This window comes from Trichechus manatus, unplaced genomic scaffold (assembly GCF_000243295.1).
Source record: "Trichechus manatus latirostris isolate Lorelei unplaced genomic scaffold, TriManLat1.0 scaffold00027, whole genome shotgun sequence".
Taxonomy (NCBI): domain Eukaryota; kingdom Metazoa; phylum Chordata; class Mammalia; order Sirenia; family Trichechidae; genus Trichechus; species Trichechus manatus.
The window spans coordinates 17,969,901-17,989,841 of record NW_004443963.1 but is presented as its reverse complement, the minus strand read 5'-3'; the positions used below and the strand labels follow the sequence as shown (position 1 = coordinate 17,989,841).

The window sequence follows — 19,941 nt, the reverse complement described above, 5'->3', positions numbered from 1 at the left end:
TGTGACCTTGGGAGAGTCATGCTCCCTTCCCGGCCCTCGGTCTTCCCAGCTGTAGAATAGGGAGTTAGCGTACTCTCTGCCCAGCTACCTCTTGGGAGGTGCTGAGAGAATCTGAGCAGCCGTGGTGGGTGGGAAAGTCCTTTGTAAACTGGAAAGTGTTGAACAAATGCAAACAGTGCCAGGAGCGTGTGGGGCGCTGGAGACCCAGGGTTAGGTCAGAGCCCCAGGCCCTGCCCTCTGGGAGCTCACAGCCTGGTGGAGGAGGCAGAGCAAGTGAAGAAACAGACGCTTCGGAGAAGGAAGGAGTGTTAAGGGGCCAGGGGGTCTAGAGAGGAGGAAGCTGGGATCAGGAAGACATCCTGCAAGGGGTGGCCTGGCCCTGGGACTGTGGGCCTGCAGGATTTGGAACCATGGAGATAGGGAGAGGGCATCCGAGGTGGCAGATGCAGCCTGAGCAAAGGCCTGGAGGAGAGATGCAAGAGAAGCATCAGAAAACACAAGGCAGGTGTAAGAAGGGAAACAGAGGGACGCAGTTGGAGGGTAGACCCGAAAGAATAGTGGAAGGCCTTGAATCCTGGCTAAGTAAGACTATTCTGGGGGTGATGGAGAGCTACTGAAGGTTTGTGTGTAAGAAAAGAATATGCAAAGAAATGAAGGAAGGCAGAAAGACAAGGAGGGAAAGAAGGAGGGAAGGAGGGACGAAGGGAGGTAAACAACAGCCCCTTCTGAGCACACAACACTTTACAGACCACAGACTGCTTCCACACACGGGGTCCCAGGATCCTCTGAGCAGGAAGGCGAGGCGGGAGGACAGAGTGGATCTGAAGGGTGCGATGAGAGCCCAAGGTCACGCAGCTGTGGGCTCTGTCCTCCTGATCCAGTGCTCCCTCCACCATGCCAGTGATGGGAGGGAGCTGTCACGTGGAGCAGGAGGGGTGGGATCCCGGAAGAGACCCAAGAACCCAGCCCCAGGTGCTCCCAGCAGCCCAGCCACAGGGAAAGGGCTCAGGATATGAGACTGGAGGTTAGATTAAGGGCGGACTTCCTGACAGTCAAGAGCCCTCGGAAGAGGCCTAGAGGCTTTTATCTGGACTTAGAGGGTGCCCACCCAGAGGCAGCGGGATGGGCTCAACGAGAGGGCAGGGTGGCAGGGAGACTGGGAGGGGGTCTGCCGGCAAGTGATGGCCCTGTTTCTCCTCCACCAGAATGCTTGCTCTCCAGGTGTTCTGCTCTCTCTCCTACATGCCCACCTACCTCCAGGGGTCAGCACACTCCACCTCTGCTGGCCCCCTGCAGCCTCTCTCCACGGCAGGCCCTGGCAGCTGGCCCACAGGCCTCTCACACTGTCACCAGAGACACGGAGCCCAGCTGCCCCCCGCCAGTGCCCTGCTTGCAGCAATGCCTGAGCTGCCCTCAGTGGCTCCTGCCTGTGCCCTGCCAGCCCCAGTGTGCACACAGCAGCCACTTGGTATGTAACAGTTTGCCCAGTGCTTGCCCCGGAATTCTCATTTGACCTCCTGACATTCCCAAGCCAGGGTCACTGTGAACCCATTTCACAGATGAGCAGAGGCTCGGCAAGGGACCTGTCCAAGGCCACTCAGTCAAGAAGCCAGGAGCAGGTCTTCATTCACCTGACAATCAAGCCAGAGATGCTGGGATCACCTCTGAGTCCTCTCCTTCCAACACCAACAACACCGACCCCAAAGGCAGCTCCACATCCACTCAGACCCTCTTCTCCAGGCTCCTGGCCAGCACGCTGCGCCACCATCACTACTCGCCACCATCTCATAGGTGCCCTCTTGTGATGGGTCTCCTGGCTGGACACCTCTCCAAAAGCAGCAAGGGTGATCAGTCCCCCACTCAAAATGGTAGTAGCTGTCCTCTGCACACAGCAAGCTCTCAATAAAGGCTCATGACTGATCTAATGAATGGATGAATAAGTGATAGATGAGTGAGTCCATTGACTACTCAACAGACAGGCTGAGCATGCCCAGTGAACCAGCACAGGGCTGGTACCACAGCGCTATATGATGCTATGAAAATATCATGGACCAGACGCGGGCCCCGCGCTCTCTGCCCGGTGATAGGTGCTGTCAGTGGGTGGGGTCAGTGGGTCCAAGAGGCAGGGTCTCATCCAGGTACACAGACAAGACCAGACAGTTACTTAGAAACAAGAGCACCCACAGACCCCAGCCTTGGCAAGCAGAGCCAGATGGGGGGGCGGGGCCAGAGCAGACAGGCCTAGGGTAGAAACACAAGCTGGGGGACCTGAGCAACAAGCCACAGCCACAGAGGGGCAGGACAAGGGACCACACCCTGAGGAACCCTGTGCCGAGGCACACTTGCACACATTTTCTCCCCAGGTCTCCCCTTGGAGACCTCGCTGTCCCCCTCTTCCCATCCTGCAGACAGAAAGACCAAGGGCGATCGGAGCAGCGACTTGTCTGAGGTCACTCAGCAGCTAGCTCCTCCTGCCTCCCCGTCCAGGCTCGCCCTTCCCTCCCTGAGCAAAGAGGAGGCCTTCACAGCCAACTGGCTTCCATCTTGCATGGCTGGTTCCCAGCGCAGCAGAAGAGCTGGCTCAGCGATGGCCACGAGTGGGAGGCAGCAGCCCAGAAGCATGCTGGGAGGGGAGGGGGCCGCAAACTCCTCAAAGGGGTCCACCCAGGCAGGCCACAGAGAGGTGGCTGTGAGTGTAGACCCTGGGGGACCCTCACCGGGGCACCTGGGGCTGCGAAGCAAATCTGCCTGCCCCGGACATCAGCTTGGAAGAGGATGGAGCCTGGGCGGGCGTGTGGAGAACCAGGCATTTGCCCAGGCTTCACAGGTGGTTGTGGTGTCCTGGATAGGAGCCTGGGCTGGGCAGTCAGAGAAATCGAGGTTTTCATCCCAGCTCTATCACACTGTGGCTGTGAGACCCTGGATAAAAGTTAGTTAACCTCTGAGCCTCATTTGTCTCATCTGTAAAATGGGATTATGATAGCACCTACCTCTGTGGGTGAGGATTAAAGGTGATAATTGGGACCAAGACCTCAGCAGAGTAGCTGTCAACCCTCATTATTATCATCACTGAGCACCCTCTCTGTGCTGGATACAGGCTGGGTGCTTTATAGGAATCATCCCTAATTGCCCCATTATAGAAACGAGAACACTGAGGCTCAGGGAGGGGAAACGAGAGTGTGTACAACTCACCACTTTTTCTACCTGCAGCAGTTACCCTCGTAAGAAAGCCTCTCGAAATCTTATTCAAGATGAAAAATAGGTTTCCAACTGATTAGTCATGGCTGCCAGGAATGCTCTGCTAGAGGATGCTGTGATCGATTAGCAATGTCTGCATGGATGAGAGCATGGCTGCTAGTATCAAAACTGGCACAAATTTATCTAAATAACATGGTTGAATCTGATTTTCCCTGGAAACAATGTCCTGTAAAGTGGTTATGTTCTTATCTAAAGACTTTCTGCCCAGTGTTTTATTGAATCTTCCACAAGCCAAGTGTTTACTCAGCTATACGTGAGGGCCCTGTTCACCGTTTGGGCACAGAAAATAAGAGCAATAACCTTATATGTGATGGTTTTTCTAGTCTATAAAGCTCCATTTCCACATGTTGCCTGGTGTACTGCTTTGGTCTTCAGAACAACCCTGTGAAGTGGGTATTACCGGCCCCATTTGGCAGGGGGGGAAACGGGCTCATAGAGCCCCGGTCTGTCTGACTCAGGTCTCCAGCACTTTCCAGTGTCACATGCCACCTCCCCATGAGTCAAATACCACAACAGATCCCCTGACATTTCAAAGCCAGAGGCCTCCCTGCAGAACGCTGCTGACAGCAAGTGCTCAAGGTCCAGGCTAGGTGGGGAGTGGTGCTGACATTTGGGTGAGTGGACTTCTCCTGCCCTGGCTCACCGGCTTGGGGAGGATCCCAGCAACCCCACTGCTCTCCAGTGAGTCAGGCAGTGACACAGGGCATAGCTCAGGGCCAAGCGAGGAGCTGAGTCAGGGAGCACCGAGCTTCAAAGGCAGCTGGCTCTGGGCCAGGAACACTGGAGCCCACACTGCCCTGCCCTCGCCCGGATCCTGTGGGTGTGATAGCTGCTCCCACTAGCCTGAGACTGGTGCCTACATGTCCACTGAGCCTTTGGGCTCTCAATGGGGAGCAGACTGCGGGCTCTGAAAATGTGAAGGGTCAGTTATGTCACGATGGTGGTCCGGTGGTAGAATTCTCGTCTTCCATGCTGGAGACCCATTGCACCTCATGTGCAGCCACCACCTGTCTGTCAGTGGAGGCTTGCATGTTGCTATGATGCTGAACAGGTTTCAGTGGAGCTTCCAAACTAAGACGAACTAGAAGGAAAGGCCTAATGATCTGCTTCCGAAAATCACCCAATGAAAACCCTATAGATTACAATGGTCTGATCCACAATCGATCATGAGGATGGCGCTGGACCAGGCAGTGTTTCATTCCATTGTGCATGGGGTCGCCTAAGTCCAGGGCCAACTTGATGGTAGCTGACAACAACAGCTAACATTTAACGCCCAGGAGCCAGGGACACCAAAAGTCCTGTAATGTGCGAGATAGCCCAGATAGCCGGACTGCATTTGTCGTGCCCCAGATGCCAGCTGTGTCTTTGTTGAGAAGCACTGGGTTAAGCACTGCCCCTCCCTCACCTCCCTCCTTATTGAGAAGGTTTCTGGCCAAAGAAGAAGCCTCAAGCCCTCAGCAACGGACCAAAGACACCCTCACACATACCATCTCCAAGCCCCCAAAGCCCACTCTAAGCTGCCCGTGGTCGAGTCCTTGCTCCAGGGGCCCCTGTGGATACCAAGGGCTATTGCGCCCCATTTGTAGAAACCCACCTGGTCCTCCCTTCCAACTGACCCAACCCAGGCTATGAAATCTTAAGTGCCATAATCACCATCACAGAGCCCAGAACCATGAGCCCTCTGGCTCCCAGGCTCACAGCTACTAAACCTTAGACTCCCACACTGTGAAACACAGAACTTTAGAGTCTTTGAATCACAGAAGCTTAGAATTTTAGTGTCACTGAGCCTTAAGTCTTAACTTTGATCCTGTAGACAATCCCAGAAGTGTCAAGTCTGGGAGTCCCAGGAACTTCTGAAGTTGCTCCACTTTGGAATCATCAAGTCTCTGGTCTAGAAGCCAGCCCAGAAGTCACCCAGCCATTTCCACCCGAGACCCCCTTTCTCCCACCCACAGCACCCCACCTTGGCAGCATATGGTGTTGGGAAGCCTGGGGAGTCTGTTGCTCTGAATAGCTCAGAGTGTTGGAAAGTTCAGCCCCTCTGTTGGGCTGAAGTCAGCCCCACCTCCCAATCTGCCTCAGCTACCATACCCTTGGACCCAGGGCTCTCCCCAGAGACAGACGAGGGCCAAGTCTAGCTCTGCCTGGGGTCGGGATCCCTTCTCTCGTCTCCCGGGCCAGCCCCACTGTTGCCCCCACCCCAAGCCATGACTCACATACCCTGAGGGTGGAGGTAGGAAGGGTCCTGGAGACAAAGGGGAGGGTGACCCCAGGGACTCTGTGTTCCCAACAGGCCTGCAATGTGGAACAGTGGGAGAGCCCTGTGGATGCTCAGTGGTCAGGGCCCAGGGCAGAGGCCAAGGGCACAGGCACATCCTTCAGTGGATGGGGGGTGGGGAGAGTGTGGCTGGAACTCCCGTGACCCGGGGCTGGAAGGGTCCTCTCACCTGACCCCTCCTTTTTAGGTGAAGATGCTGAGGCTCAGAGAGCAGGGACAGCGCAAAGCCATACAGCTAGTCCAAGGCAGACAGGCCTTGGACTGACCCAGGGTCGACTCCTCTTCCAGTGGCCTCTCCATGACACTCAGATGAGCTATGTGCACTCCAGCTCAGCCAGACCTGCCACAACTCCTCAGAGGGCACGCTGGCTCACACGTCCAGGCCCATGTCATCCGAGCCATGACCCTGCCTCCAGGCCAGAGCAATGAGATGCTCCCCCTGCCAGAATAACAGCCAGTATTGATGGCCCTGAACACCAGAGGCTCAGAGAGGTGAGGTAACTTTGCCCAAGGTTACACAGCACCCAAGGTCCAGCCCAGGCAAGCCCCTGTGTCATTTCCCCATCATCTCCCTGGTCCTCCTGCCAGCCTTTCTTCTCCTCAAAGGCCCTCAGCTCCCATAGTCACCTCCTCCTCTGGCCTGGCCACCCCTCAGCCCACAAGCTGCAGGCCCCTAAGGTTTTCCCAATGTTTTTCACTAAAACTACCCACATGGGTGGTGCCTCTGTCCCCTCCCCACCACCCATGGGAGCTCCCCAGGAAGGACCAATTCTGCTTCCTTGTCCTCCTTGTCCCAGGGCCTGACCAGGCTAGACTTCAGGAAGTGCTGGGTGAACTGAGTTTCAGAGAGGCCCTTCTCACCGTGCTGATACCCCCTGAGCTGTCCCCCAGAAGCATCAAGGCTCTCGGCCCTCACCTAGCTCTGGGCACCAGCTCAACTCTCTGTCTGCTCCAGTGAGACCCTCTGGTTTCCAACAGCTGGGGCTGGTCCAGGGCCCATCACTACCTCAGCCCCCTGAAAAGTGGGGAAGCCAGCAGGCCTGGGGCCAGTGTGGCTGCCTCCCTGGCCTTTCTTAGGCCAGCCTGGCCTCCTTAACCTGCGTCCCCCAGCATCCCGCGTCCAGGGACGTGCCTGGGGTGTGGCCAGCTTTCCCCACACTCCCCTGCCCCAGGCTGTGTCCCAGGCTACTCCCCGGCCATGTGGCTGGGCTCAGACCTGTGACCTGACTCTCACCACACCCCCACCCTGCCCTGTGTGGCCTTGAGCACCAGCAGGGCCTACGGTCTGCTTGGTAGGTCACAAGAACCATGAGGCTGCCACAGCCTGGGTCCCAAAGCTTTCTCCTCACTGGTCCCTGCCACGAGGCTCACACTGGCAATCCATCCCCACACCAGCTCAGCGGTCCTTCTAAAACCCAAACCTCACCATGCCACGCCCTGCTTTAAATGCTCCGTTAGATCCTGGATGCTCTCAGATCAGATCAACTCCTCATCGCCAGCAAGGCCCTGTGAGCCCCGTTCCCTCCAGCATCATCTCTCCACCGTCCCTCCCCCCACTCCTTCCACACCACTGCCCCCAGCTCCTCTCTTCCACAGGCCTCCACCCATGCTGTGCCTCCGCCTGGAGCACCTCGGCCCATCACCCTCTCCATCTTCATTACTGAAGACTCAGCTCATTGCCAGTATGCCCTGGTAAATACCAAGTGTGCACCCGCCACAGGCATGGCACTGTGCTAGGTGCTAGGGCCCAGCTGTGAGCAAGACAGACTCGGTTCCTGCCCTGGCGAGCCTTAGAGTACGCCTGGAGGAGACTAATGTGAGGTTAAGGATCCTACTGGCACCTGGGATGGGTGCAGCAAACACAGACAGTGAGAGGAAATCCCAGAGGGCTTCCCCAAGGAGGTGACACTGAAGCTGTGATCTGAAGGATGCAGCAAAGGATTTGGCCGAGTGAAGAGGGAAAGAACAAGCCTTTCAGACAGAGGGAACAGCATGTGACGAGGTTCTAAGGTCTGGAAGAGCAGAGGGGAGGCAGCATGGTGGGGAGTAAGGCAGGAGGCAAAAGCACCCCACAGGGCCTTGAGAGCTGGATTAGGATTTTGCTCTGTACATCAAGGGCAATGGGAAGGCAGGAAGGGGTTTAAGGCTGGAGGTGGCAGGCAGAGGCAGGAGACCCCTGAGGAGGCCAAGTGCTGCTCCATCCCAGGTATGGACGGAGGCACAGCAGGGAGCAGGAGAGGGGTCAGTGGGGCCTCGCCCTGCATGGTGGGATCAGCTGTCTCCTTTGCCTATGCCTGAGTCCCTCCATCCCTGCTCTCATCAGTCATGCATGGTCACTATCTACCTAATGGCTCTGTGCCTGAGAGCTGACCCAGGGGCTAACCTAACTGCATCCCAGACCCCAGCACAGACCTGGGGCTCATGCCTGAGGACTTTCTGAACCAGCCAGTCACTAGGCTGATCCCCACAGTCATCGGCAACTTCCAGAACCTTCCCATCAGCAGGACACCACATCTTCCTCTATCCAACCTCTGTGCCCCATCGGTCTCTCCAGACCCACCACCTGGGCTCCCTCATCATCACCAAGACCCAGTGGCCTCACTCAGACCTTGGGTCTCCTAAACACAGGAAGATATAGGCAGGGGCACTCTGCCCAGGAACAGCTCAACCCCAGGCCCCCCTGGCCTGCGGGGCCGCACAAAGGATATGGGTTACACACCATCTTGATGCACCAGTTCCGAGGGCTGGTGGTCTGCCGCAGGCAGAAGAAGGCAACAGGAGCCAGGTCAGGGTGCGGGACATCAGGATCAGCTCCATCCAGGGGCTCCTCCAGGCCTGGAGGGGAAGGAGGGGGGCTCTGGGGCCCCGGCTGCTCTGTGACACCTGGCTCAGTGGCTGTGGCTGTGGCAGATGAGGCGGGCTGCGAGGAGCTCTCAGCCATGTCGTCGCTGGGCGGGGAGCCCTGGGAAGACAGACGGGGGCACATGGTGGGGCTCCCCAAACCGCCTCCCACCACGGGGTGAAGGGACTTAGCTAGAACAGCCCAGCCCCACACCACCCAAGCCTCCCCCTCCCCACACTCTGTTAGGACACAGGGATTAGGAGGGAGCTGAGGGAGCTGAGGGGCCAGACGGGTGGTCACTGGGCAAGTTTGGCCAGCCCTGCTGAGCTTCAGTTCCAGCAAGTGAAAAGTGGAGAGAATAAAACCTTCATAGAAAGTCACTGATTTTTTTTTTACAACGAGAACACAGTTATGTATTGAAGGCAGAATCAAAGATAACGAAAATTTGCAAGAAAAAATGGAAAGTTATTGTAAAGACAGACATTATTGCGTGTTACTCAGAAGTTGGGGTACTATGGGATCAGATACCAGGGACCTGGACAAGCCAAGGAAATCAGGGTGGGCTTATCTGAAGAGGTGCCACCTGAACTGAGACCTGCAGTGGAGTCCCCACCCCATTGCCTCACAAAGCTAAGAACACAGGGATCCTACAGACCAATCTCTTTGCTTTACAAATGGAGAAACTGAGGCCCAGAGAAGGGGCGGGACAGGCAGGCAGCCAAGTAACAGTAGAGATAGGACTCCAACCAGGGCCTGCTTCACAGGTGTGTGACCTGTGCAGTCCCATAGATCCCCACTCTCAGAAGGACCCCCAAAACCAAAAAGCAAATCTGTTGCCGTCAAGTGAATTCTGACTCATAGCGACCCTATAGGACAGAGTAGAACTGCCCCATAGAGTTTCCAAGGAGCACCTGATGGATTCGAACTGCTGACCTGCTAACCACTATACCACCAGGGCTCCTGTGCCACCAGGCCTCCACACCTGGTTTAATGCTCTGCTGTCGCCATCTTGAAATTCTTTATAACAGTGGATCAAAAGGCCCCGCAGTTTCATTTTGCGCCAGGCTCCACAATCATGTAACTGGTTCTGACTCCAACTCAAGGGCATGGACTTTCCCAAGCACGTTCACATCCGGGTATCATCTGACGCTCACAATAGCCCCAGGAGGGTGCTTAAGCCCATTTGGCAGATGGAGAAACTGAGGCCCAGAGAAGGGAATGTCATGCGAAGGCTACATACACACTGTGTAGAACCAGGTCACATTTAAAGGCCAGAATCCCAGTGCCAGCCCTCTAGACCCACTTGGTGACAACGGATGGTGGCCACACTGGCCCCTCCTTCAGGACCCCTGCTCCCCTCTAGCCAAAAGCCTCTCCAGCCAATGACAGAACAGGAAGGACACCCACTGCACCCTCACGATCACATCCAGGAAGCTCCCAATTCCTGAAGCTTCACCCTTGGGGGTCTCCTGGGCCTTAGAACCCTGATAGTGGCCAGGCTGGGCAGTGTGGGTGGGAGTTGGGCTCATGTCCCTGGGGCCCCCTAAGGCTGCTGAGCTGTTGACTGAGCTGCCCCAAGCTGACACATTTGGACATTTCTCTGGCTCCTGGGGGCTACGGGCAGGAGTTGGCGTCTCCTGTCACTTGGCCTGCCTGGTCAGGGATGTGGACTTTTCTCCGGAGCTCAGAGCTTTGCTCCCAGTTCCAGAAAAACAACACGGGCCTTACATAAGCTCCCAGGCACCTCAGCTGGCCACGTGTCAACCCCCCCGCCCCCGGCTGCAAAGCATCTTCCCCAGTGGTGGTTCTACGGCTGCCCACTGCTGTGCCAGCCTCGGAGCCCACCATTCCCTCTACAGGCCCCTCTGGACCTCCTCGGGTCCTAGAGGGTGGCTGTCCCTCCTCCTGGGCTCTGCTCATGCCAGCCCCTCTCCCTGTAGCAGGCACCCGTCCTCTCACTCAGCCCTGTTCTTCCAGGCCCTGCTGATCCATTACTTTGTCCAGCAAATATTTCCTGAGCACCTACTACTACATGCAGGCTCCATGGCTAGGGACAGCACCAGCCCTCATTCAGCCAATACTCCAGCGAGGGAGAGAAACCCATGGCCAACGGATTGCTCTGTCCACGGTTTCCATAGCTCTTATCACCATCAGACATACCGTACAAATTATGGATTTATATCTTTACGATTTGGTGTCTGTCTCCCCAACTTGAAAGAAAGCTGTAAGAGAGCAGAGATTTGGGTCTGTTTTGCTCACTGCCATAACCCCAGCACCTGGAAGGGTGCCTGGAACATACTGTTGTTGTTGTTGGGTGCCGTTGAATCAGTTCCCACTCGCAGTGACCCCATGTGACAGAGTAGAACTGCCCCATAGGGTTTTCTAGGCTATAATCTTTACGGAAGCAGACTGCCAAGTCTTTTTTCTGCAGACCCGCTGGGTGGGTTCAAATCGCCAACCTTTTGATTAGCAGCTGAGCACTTAACCATTGCACCCGAGGCTCATACTAGGTCTCAATAAACATTTGTTGAATAGACGCATGAAAAGTGCTGGGAAGTAAACAAACAAGGGAGAGAGGTGGAAGTGGGGAGAGCCCCCCTTGCCCCCTTTCAGGGGAGAAACAGTCACACTCAAACGAGAGGCAGCAGCCATGGAGTGATTTGCAAGAAGCGCACTCTGGCAAAAGGAAAAGCCTGCGCAAAGGCTCAGTGTGGCTGAGCCGGGTGGGATGAGAGTGGAGAGTCTGGCAGGGCCGTCACAAGGGGCTTTGTGAGCCCACAGAAGGGGCTTGGGGTACCCCCAGTGCAGCAGGAAGTCACAGGAGGGTTGACACAGGGGAGGCTCTGGTCAGGGCACTGAGGGGAGAAGAGTAAAGGGCCGAGGGGAGCAGGGAGGGCCAGGAGGATGCTGCAGGGATGTGCTGGCCAGCCAGGCTGCCAGCAGAGGTGGAGAGAGGGCTCAGTTTGAGCAGTATTTTAGAGGGAGACTCACTGCACCCTGCGTTGGCCCCAAAGCCATCCCCACACGGCACCCGAAAATCCTCCCTGCAGCCGCCCAGTGGACACGGCTGCCCTGGCCTCTGGGACCGCCTGTCACACCCCCTCTTCCCGCTCTCGGCTCTATCCACTTGGTATCAACTTGCTTTTTGCCTCTCTTGTCCCTATGTAAACCTGTCACACTGCATTGTCATCTGTCCCCTCAACTCTCATACCTCACCGTGGGGCTCCTAGGGGCTTGACCACCCATGCCACTGCTCCAGACCTGCTTCCCAGTGACCACCCACGCCACTGCCCCAGACCCATTCTCCAGTGACCACCCATGCCACTGCTCCAGACCTGCTTCCCAGTGACCACCGACACCACTGTCCCAGACCCATTCCCCAGTGATCACCCATACTACTGCCCCAGACCCATTCCCCAGTGATCACCTACTCTACTGCCCCAGACCTGTTCCTCGGTGACCATCCAAGCCTCCACCCTCAGACTTGCTCCCCAACAAACCCCAGACCATCCCCCCACCGATCCATTCCTTAGCAGCTGCCCAGGCCACCACCCTCTAAGCCATTCCCAAAACCCCTAGTCCAGCCCAGAATCCCCCCTGCCTGTGCCTGTGGCCCAGCTCCTTTCCCCTGCTGCCTGTGTGCCCACGGCTGGAAGTCCTGGAGGGGGGTCTGGTGGCTGGGCCCCCTGGGCTCCAACCTGTCTGCAAACAGAGCCTCACAGAGTGAGGGGACTTGCTCAGGTGACAGCACTAGTGGATTCATACTCAAGTCCATCTGGCCCCAGAGTCTGAGCTGCCTCCATGCCCCTGAGTCACCTCCCTCTAAGTGCTCCTAGGATCTAGCCCTGACACTCCTTCCCCAGGGTGGGCCCACCAGGCAGTGGTGTGGTCACTGGACTGGCCTCCATGAGCAGGTGCAGGAGCAGGTGCCCACTGTGTCTGGGACACATACACCTATTCCTGACTCCCCTGGCCCCTTGGAGCCTCAGTTACCCTCTTTATAAAAGTACACCCTCCTTTTGCCTGCTTTGGTAAGCCCTTGTGAAGAGAAAATGGCATGTGCATGGGAAGGCGTGCTGGGATCCACGAAGGTGAGTGTCCTAGCATGCAAGGGGCCAGGTGAGCCCTTCCTGGGGGCCACAATCCTTGCCCCTTTCTCCACGATCACCATCACCACCATCACCATCACCACTGGCATCATGATATCACCATCACCATCACCACCAGCATCACCATCACCACTGGCATCACCGTCATCACCATCACTCCCATCATCATGTCATCACCGTCATGACCATCACCATCATCATCACCATCACCACCATCATCATAACATCACCACCATCATCACCACCACTACTGTAATCATCATCATCACCATCATCACCATCACCACTATTATCACCATTAATCACCACCATCAACACCATCACCCCATCATCACTATTGCCACCGTCATCACCATTGCTATTGTCATCACCATCACCACTGTCGTCACATCATCATTATTATCACCATCACAGCGTCACCACCATCATCACATCACCACTGTCGTTACCATCACTACCATCAACATGACATCACTATCACCACCAACACAACCTCACCACTGTCATTATGGCATCACCATCACCATCGGCATCACCAACATTACCATCACCATCGCCACCATCATCACCTTCACCACTGTCATTATGGCATCACCATCACCACCATCACCATCACCACCACCATCACCATCACCACTGTCATTATGGCATCACCATCGCCACCATCACCATCACCACCAGCATTATCATCACTACTGGCATCATGGCATCACTGGTGGTTCTGACGGAGCCCAGCTTTGTGCCCAGTGGTGGGCTAGGGCTTTCCATGTACCAGCTGTATCAATTCCACCAACGCAGCCCCGTGATGTACAGATCACCCTATTCCCACTTCACAGAGGAGAAGACCGAGGCCTAGGAGCCCAGTGCCCAAGGTCACACCCTTGGTATGGGGCAGAGCTGGGGTCTCAGCTCAGGCCTGCCTACTCTGGAGCCCAAGAGCTAAATCATTACACATCCCACCCTGGAATAGGAAAAGGTTCTCTGGAACCAGGTCTCTCCCCCCACACCCTGTCACTGAGTCACCAGGCAGTGGCAATAAAGCTGCTGGTCCAGCCAAGCCCTTCAGTGTGGGGGACGATCCAAAAGTCTTCCCTCGGCTCTGCAGAAACATGCCTCCCAGAATCTTCCAGTTCGCGCTCTAGAGCCCACAGAACACAATGTGGGTAGGACTTGTATCTCCAGAGCTCAGAGCCCTGGCGGAGGAAGGCTGAGTGTGTGAGTGTCTGAGTGTGTGTGCACATGCGTGAGTGTGTGCGTTGTGTGTGAGTGTGTAGACACGTATGAGAGAGTGCGTGTTCGTATGGGTGTGTGTATGTGTGCATGTGTGTTCACACAAGTGTGTGGGGGTGTGTTCGCAGGCACACATAGGCAGGCAGCTCGTTTACTCCTTTGTTAACAGCCACACAGCAGCTAAGTCACTGCTAGAAGAACAAGCAGCAAATTTATTCAGAGGATACTAGAATCCAGAAATCTCAGAATCAGAATACCTCAGAACCACCCAGGACCTCAGAGGCCCCAACTGTTAACAGCAGTAATCTTAGACTCCGAGCTCGGGCATTGAGGCCGAGACCTGTGTTAAAGTCCCAGCTCTGACACCAACACAGCTGGCAGGAGTCCTCAGTGGCCTGTCTATAAAATGGGGATGACTCTTCTGTGGCAGGCCACTGTGAGGATGAGCCAGGGTAACACGCGAGCACACCAGACACCAAGCAAGTGCACGGTGAGACCCCAACATGGTCTCCGACTCTCGTTAGCATCATCAGCCTCAGAATTCGTGAATCCTAGGACCTGGGAGTCTCAGAATCTTACAGTATCTATTTTTCAAACAGCGGATCTCTGAAAAGAACGGGACCCCTGAAGTGACCTAACCCATTACCCACACTCCCAAGCACAAAGAGCACACAGTCACACACACACAAAACGTGCATTCACACACATACACTCACATACAAGCCCAATCACACAGACTTAGACACAGAGAGAGACACACTCACAAGCACAAAGCACAGTCACTGTCTTAGGCGTCTAGTGCTGCTCTAACAGAAATACCACAAATGGATGGCTTTAACAAAGAGAAGTTTATTCTCTCACAGTCCAGTAGGCTACAAGTCCAAATTCAGGGCATCAGCTCCAGGAGAAGGCTTTCTCTCTCTGTCGGCTCTGGAGGAAGGTCCTTGTGATGCATCAGTCTTCCCTTGATCTGGGAGCATCTCAGCGCAGGAACCTCAGGTCCAAAGGACACGCTCTGCTCCCACAGTTTTCTTGGTTGTATGAGGTTCCCATGTGTCTCTGCTCGCTTCTCTCTTTTATATCTCAAAAGAGATTAGCTTAAGACACTATCCAATCTCGTAGACCTCATCAGTATAACTGCTGCTAATCCATCTTACTACATCATAGTAATAGAGTTTACAACACATAAGGAAACCACATCAGATTACAAAATGGTACACAATCATACAGTACTGGGAATCATGACCCAGCCAAATTGATACAAACATTTTTGGGGGACTTAATTCAATCCATGACAGTCACACACACAAATACATCACCCTTACATGTACACACAACCACACAGATTCAGACAGAGACACATACACTCGTGCACACACATACAGAACAGCCACTGTCACACACACATACACACCAGTGCAGAGCCTGCCCCTGGTGGTCTGTAGAAAATTCTTGCGGCTGCGGGAAACCTGCCTCCCAGAATCTTCCAGCCGGAGTCCCAGAGCCCTTGGAACCTTCCGTCTGCTCCCTCTTCTGCATGACAGCCCTGCAGATGTGTGACGACAGCCCGCCCACCCCCAAGCCTCATCTGCCCCAGGCCTCTTGTCACCAACTCCCTCAACCATTCCTTCAGTGACAATTTCCAGATTGTCTGCCTCCCTGGGACCCCTCTGCAGTCACGCTCTAGTTTGCGTGCTTTTCTCTGCACAGGGAGAACCAGGTGTGTGCCAAGCCACCCAGAGGAGAGCAGACAGGTCACCTGCCTGGTTCTGCAGGTGGGGCTTCTCTTGATACATCTTGGGAGCCCCAGAGCTTGGCAACCCTATCACACTGCAGCACCTGTGCAGCATGTGGTCCACTGATTCCCTCAGATCTTCTTCAAACGAGCAGCAGCCAAGCCCAGGCTCCTCCTAGCCTGAAGAGAGAAGGTTGAAGTTTGGCTCCCAAGAGTAAGGCCTGACATGAAACTTGCTCTAGTCTGGCCAGCTGAGCCTACCCATGTCTTACGTCAGCTTTGTCCTGTCACCAAAGTCCACAGCTAACCCTCCCGGTTTTGCAGAGTGTACAGTGACTGGTTCAGCAACCCCTCCCCAGTGGCCACCAAGAATCATACTGCGTTTACTGAGCACTCACTATATGCCAGACAGCTTGTTACCACCCGCGAAGTAAGCACTTTTGTTATCTCTGCTTTGCAGGTGGGGAAACTGAGGCACAAACAGGTTAAAGGATTTTCCCCATGTTATGCGCTAATTAGTGGAGGAGCTGGGCTTTGAATCTGGGCAGTCCAAGTCCAGGTCCCCAGCTAAAGGGCTGTCCAGCCAGGCTGTGGACAGGAGGTTGCAGCTCCCCTCCCCCTACCCCAGTGCCCTGCCCACGTGTCTGTCACCAGCATCGTCATCTGTCTGTTTTCAGTCAGCTCTCAGCCTTATGACAAGTGCTGGCAAGTGAGTTTGTGTCCGACTCTCCGTCAGTGGGCTTGAACATCTCCCAGCAGGCCCCTGTGCTGATGCTTTACTCACGCTGCAGTCATTAGGGCCTTGGGTCTTACTTCAGCTAACAAATCAGGGCGAACGTGGCCCCCAGTGGGAGGGAGGCTGTTCTAGCAGACAGAGCACTGGATCAGGAGTCCTAGGGCCCAGGTGTCAGTCCCAGCTTCACCCTCACTCCATCATGCAGCTTCACCAAGCCTCATTTCCTCTGGCATAAAATACAGAACACGGTGCCTTCTCTACCTCACAGAATGGATAATAATCAGGGGAGAGATTTGGAGAGTACCTTCATGAAAGAAAAGCAGCTTTGCTGCACCAGGCCCTACACTAGGCACTATCAGAATAATTCTAAGCCTCATAAAAGGGGCGCTGGTGGCACAGTGGTTAAGCACTCAGCTGCTAACTGAAAGGTCAGCAGGTCGAGACCACCAGCCGCTTGATGTCACCAGCCGCATGAACCCACCAGCCACTCCATGGGAGAAAGATGTGGCAGTCTGCTCAGTGGCATCACCAGGAGGGTGCGGGGTGTGTGGACTGCACTGGGTGACACTGTCAGAGGGAGTGACACCAAAATGACTGTCTATAAAATTTTTGTGCAGTGTTTCAGCAGAAATTTATTGTTTTTTATAATAATATCCCTGAGTTATAATAACAAAAAATTTTTCTTGTAAGCCCACTGACATGTATCAATATACCTACAAAACTAAAACTCTATGCTAATTTATTTTTTGAACTTTCTAACGCTCTCTGGTCAGAGCTTTCATTAGTACCCAATTACAATGACACTTCCAATCACATGGTTTCGTCCGCACAGGCTACAAGCACACACCGTTGTTTTCGTTGCTGCTGGTGTTTTTATAGTCGCTGATTTTGTCAAATTTTCTGGTGTTTTATCTGGTAATTAGCATGAGGGGTGACACCATGAGTTACCGCACTGGGTGACACCAACCCTAACGACACTACTGAGTCTGCTTCCATAAAGATTACAGCTTGGAAACCCTATGGGGTAGTTTTCCTTTATCCTACAGGGTCGCTATAAGTTGGAATCAACTCAATGGCAATGGGCTTTGATGGGTTTAAGCTTCACAAAAGTCCTTTAAGATGGAAGATGTTATCCCAATTTTACAAGAAGTGAATGCTCCCATGATGCTAAGTGACTTGCCCCTCTGGGCTTATATGTCCATCATCATGGACTTGATCATTTCTCTCCCGGCCAGGACAAGGACTGAGTGGTCCAGGGAGAAGGGCCTCAGCCCCTGGGCCCAGCAGAGTGTAGGACGCAGCCCTCACTGCCCATTAGGGCTGGCAGTCAGTGGAGATGAGAGGGACAACCCTGATGCTCTTCTCAAAACCCACCATTATCCAGACTGATCTGGCCAGAGTCCAGGCTCAGGAGGAATCGGGAGGAGGAGGCCTTGGAGATACAGGAAGAAGGTCTGCAAGCAGGGCCAGGGCGGAGCTGCACCTTGAGCAGCCACTTCCCTCTCATCCTCTCCTGCTCAAGGAGCCACAAAAGCTCCTAGCAGGTCGCTCAAGGGTGTGTGAACACCACATGCTTTCAAGGCCTTCCATTGCCTGCAGCCCCTCACTGTGTATCGAACCCAGCTCCTACTCCTCCTCTTCCTGAACAGGAAAGAAATGGGGCCCTCTGGCTGTGTGCTCAGACAGGGGGCCGACCCTCTCCCAGGGCAGCAGAAGCTCCAAGAGGGTAGTTTGTCTTTTACCTTCTGTTCCCTGCTGTCTCCCCAATGAGCAGAACAGGACCTGATACATAGCAAATGTTTAATAAATGTAAGAAAGAGAGAGAAACAGATACAGAGATGTAGAGAAGAAAATCAGCCATGAGGGGTTGAGACTCAGACCATATCTTCCTGGATGTCAGGATCCACAGACCCATGGACCTAAAGAAGACCCAATAAATCCACAGACCCCAGACCCATATATCCACAAACCCATGGACCTAAAGACCCAATGAATCCACAGACCCACGGACCCACAGACTCACGTATCCATAGACCCATGGACTTAAAGACCCAATGAATCCACAAACCCACAAACTCACGGACTCACGTATCCACAGACCCATGGACATAAAGACTCAATGAATCCACTGAAAAATGAACTCACAGACCCATGTATCCACAGACCCATGGACCTCAAGACAGACTCACAGACTCACACATCCACACTCTCACAGACCCAGAAATCAACAGACCCACAGGCCCACACATTCACACACTCACAGAGATACACAGACACAGACCCACAGACTCACACATCCAAACACTCACAGACCCAGAAATCAACAGATCCATGGACCCGCAGACCCACACTCACAAACCCACTCACAGACCCAGAAATCAACAGATCCACGGACCCACAGACCCACACACCTACACACTCACAGAGATACACAGATCCACAGATCTACAGAACCACACATCCATGGACCTACAGACCTACTAGCTCCACAGACCACCCACACACTCTCAGATCACGGACTCATGGGCCCACAGAGCCATCAGCCCACAGACCCATGCACCACGGGGGTGCTGGGAATCTACAAGTCTCTTGGTTATCTCTGAGACCCCAGCCAGGCCCAGCACTGCTGGGGCACAAGGGTTGGGACATCAAGGCAAGGGCACATCCTGGAAACATGTGGGAATAAAATGTTCTGCAGAACAGAAAAGCCGAGGCGGGAAGGAAGAGAGGACAAGAAGGGCAGAGGAGCAGGAGGGAGGAAGAGATGGAGGAGGAAGGGTGGAGGCAGGGAGCCGCTGGCAGGAGGGCCCTGCTCTGCCTGCAGCCCAGCGGGGTCGCCCTGGCCCCCCGCGCCTGGCCAGCTTCTCCTGCCCAGCCTCCAACATCCCTCTTTCTGGGTGTAGTTTCTAAGCACCCTCTCCATTTGGGGCCCTGAGCTGGGAATCAGAGAACAAGGCAGCCGGCAGCAGGCAGCTGGTGGGGAGATAGACAGGAATCAAGGAACCACAGGGAAGCTTTTTCGCTACCTTGGAAAGCGCTCAGAAGCTGGGGGCGGGGGGAGGAGGTATGAGGGGTAAGGACAGAGTGGTACCCAGAAACAGACTTTCCTTGGAGCCCCTTCCTGAAGGCTGGGGCCAGGGGAGCCGCGCTCAGGGCCAGGCGAGTGGCGAGGGCAGCTGACAGGCAGTGGAGGGGACATGAGGAGGGTTCTTCACCCCACTTCCTGCTGCCCTTGGGCTTCCTTGGATGCTGTGCCCCTACCCTGGGACCGGGGACCGTAGTGCTCTGACTGAAGAAACTGGAGGAGGGGAGTCGGAGGTGGCAACCCCTGTGGGCTCTGGGAGAGGCTCTGGGGTCGCCATTGCGCCAGATCCTAAACCGGCTTCCAGCTTGGCCACGGGCTCCTGCGGAGCAGGCAAGCAGCACAGGGACTATGCTGGAGCCAGGGGGAGAGGATGGGAGAGAGGGGGCAACCTTTGCCCCACCTCCCCACCCAAGGTCAAGGGAAGCCAGCACACAGGCCTGGAACTGCCACATGGTGCCTCCTGGTGGGCCTGGAAGATGCCCTCTCAGCCCCAGGCCCCTCCCCAGGGCCTGGAATAGGAGTGCAGGTGGACAGGCAGGACTGTAGGAGGGGAGCAGAGAGACCTGGCCAAAGGAAGGGGAAGGGGCCTTCAGCCAGGTCTGCAGTCCCTCCTCCAGCTGCCTGGGCAGGCACGGGCCTCTGGGAGCAACCAGAAAGGGAGCACAGAG

General features: G+C 55.0%; 1 protein-coding gene across 1 annotated transcript in view; it reads right to left on the bottom strand.

The window, feature by feature from the left end:
* Window positions 1-8,477, bottom strand: part of CACNA1I (calcium voltage-gated channel subunit alpha1 I) — a 122,565-nt gene extending 114,088 nt beyond the window's left edge. The window contains exon 1 of the mRNA XM_004373878.1: window positions 8,245-8,477. Coding sequence (XP_004373935.1) covers window positions 8,245-8,477 — 233 coding nt within the window. The remainder of the gene's footprint in view (window positions 1-8,244) is intronic.
* Window positions 8,478-19,941: the final 11,464 nt, after the last annotated feature.